Below are 2,515 nucleotides of genomic sequence, written 5' to 3' on the forward strand. Positions count from 1 at the left end.
GGAGGAGTGGAGTGGAAGGATAGAGGGATGGAGGGATGGAGGAGTGGAAGGACAGAGGCATGGAGGGATGATGGAGGGATGGAAGGATGGAAGGACAGAGATATGGAGGGACGATGGAGGGATAGAAGGATGAAGGAGTGGAAGGATGGAGGAATGGAGGGATGATGAAGGAACAGAGGAATGATGGAGAGATGGAGGGATGGAAGGACGGAGGCATGGAGGAATGATGGAGGGATGGAAGGATGGAGGTGTGGAAGGATGGAGGGATGAGGGATGATGGAGGGATGAGGGATGGAGGGGTGAAAGAATAGAGGAATGGAGGGATGAGGGATGATGGAAGGATGAGGGATGGAGGGGTGAAAGAACAGAGGAACGGAGGGATGGAGGGGTGGAAGGACAGAGGCATGGAGGGATGATGGAGGGATGGAGGGATGAAGAGCTATGCCAGGGGAGGCAGCCTGAGAGCTGGGTCTTATTTGCAAGGGTGTATGACTGCACTCGCCCAGAACTGGGCACCAGGAGGTGCTCTGCACCAGGCCCTCCCAAGCTGCCAGGCAGCATTGCCAAGTGGGGGACACAGCAGAAGCTTCCAAAGAACTCCTCCCAGGAGCCCCTCTGGGCTGGGCAGGGGCCACGGGCTGCAGATGAGCCAGCCAGAAGCTTCCCTCCTAAGAGTCCTCAGGGAGGCCTGCAGCCCCAGGCCCCGCTAGGCACAGGGTCGGAGTACACCAAGGAGGGCTGCAAGGCACGGGGATGGGTCCAGCAACTCTCACCACAGGGCCACTCCCTCCCCCAGCCAGCTGGGAGCCCCGAAGGCAGAACTGTGCCCCGTGACCACAGGCAGAGATGTGCAGCCAGCACCAAAGGTCTGAATCGCGGGAGATCTTGGGCAAACTACTTCCCCAACACGCACAGGGCCAATGAGAAGGCTCCAGGCTGATGGGTATCACCCGGGCTAAAGACACAATGCATTTAAGGCACGCTGTCAGGACTCAGAGGCCTTTACAGTTTCATGGTTTTGTGTGTCACTAGCCTGGGTCAGGGCCTGCACAGAGCAGGCTTGAGGAACAGGCTGGAGAAGCAAGCAGCCTCAGTTTCCCTCCGGGGCGATGAGGGATCTGATGATAGGACTGTCCCATCTTGGCCCAGAAGTCCACCGCCCTCTGGGCTGACATCTGTCCCCAGCCCCTACCCCATCAGCGCCCTCATCTACAGCCAAGAGCACTGGCTGGGCAGGAGGAAGGTTGCGGGGGCCACCCCGCGGGGGGCAGGGCTCGCTCACCCTTGTGCAGGACGGCATTGGCAGGCTTGTTCCCAGCAAGGGACTCCTTGGACAGGTGCTGGTGGCTCTCGGCAAGGCACTCCACTTCAGCCAGGCGGGCGTTGAGGGCCATGGCGGGGTGGTTGGGGTCCTGGGTCATGTTCAGGTACGCGGCCCTCCGGAGCTGCTCCTCAATGACCAGCGCCTGCTCCAGCAGCTGGGGATAGGGGGCAGCGTCGGCCCGGCCCCTCCCCCTGAACGGCTACCCTCCGTCCTCCACCAGCGCCCGCCCCATGCCAAGGCTCCCGGCAGAAAGGAGGGAAAGGAGACGTACTGCCATCTGCCGCCCGCCCTGGCCTGGTGGTGGCCAACCCTTGGAGCTGTCACCAAGCTGGGTTCTCTGTACCTCATCACCCCAAGGAGGCAGATACTCCCCAGTGGGGCCAGTGCCTGAGCAAGGATCCACCATTGTTAGTCGATGGACTTGCTGACTGCTTCATGGCCGTGTGACCCAGCTACATGCGGAGGGGTTGCTGTTCTTTAATTCCTTTGCCTTTGGGAGGGCCCTCCTGACACCCGTCCCTCCCCGCCCCTGCAGCCCCTGGCCCTTCAGAAGACTGACCTTAAACCTGCGGGCCAGGAACTTGTTCTTCATCTAGGGGTAGAAGGATGGAGGGATGAGGGATGATGGAGGGATGAGGGATGGAGGAGTGGAGTGGAAGAATAGAGGGATGGAGGGATGGAGGAGTGGAAGGATAGAGAGATGGTGGGATGGAGGAGTGGAAGGACAGAGGCATGGAGGGATGATGGAGGGATGGAAGGATGATGGAGGGATGGAGGGGTGGAGGGATGGAGGGGTGGAGAGATGGAGGGATGTAGGGATGATGAAGGGATGATGGAGAGAAAAAAGGATGTAGGGATGATGAAGTGATGATGGGATGATGGAGGGATAATAGAGGGATGAGGGATGATGAAGGATGATGGAGAGATGGAGGGATGGAGGGATGATGGAACAATGAAGGGAGGGATGGAAGGAAGATGGAGGGATGGAGGGATGATGGAGAGATATAGGGATGGAGGGATGAAGGGATAGTGGAGGGATGGGTGATGGAGGGATGATGGAGGGATGATGGAGGGATGGAGGGATGGAGGGATGATGGAGGGATGGAGGGATGGAGGGATGATGGAGGGATGGAGGGGTGGAGAGATGGAGGGATGAGACGGGGCTGACTGTGGCCAGGCCTGATTTGCCAG

The 2,515-nt window shown here is 59.4% G+C and overlaps 1 protein-coding gene across 1 annotated transcript in view; it reads right to left on the reverse strand.

Annotated features, from left to right (window-relative positions):
• Window positions 1-2,515, reverse strand: part of CHD5 (chromodomain helicase DNA binding protein 5) — a 111,623-nt gene that overhangs the window by 5,588 nt on the left and 103,520 nt on the right. The window contains 2 exon segments of the mRNA XM_011981570.1: window positions 1,283-1,478; window positions 1,884-1,981. Coding sequence (XP_011836960.1) covers window positions 1,283-1,478; window positions 1,884-1,981 — 294 coding nt within the window.

The sequence above is a fragment of the Mandrillus leucophaeus genome, unplaced genomic scaffold (assembly GCF_000951045.1).
Source record: "Mandrillus leucophaeus isolate KB7577 unplaced genomic scaffold, Mleu.le_1.0 Scaffold105, whole genome shotgun sequence".
Lineage (NCBI taxonomy): Eukaryota > Metazoa > Chordata > Mammalia > Primates > Cercopithecidae > Mandrillus > Mandrillus leucophaeus.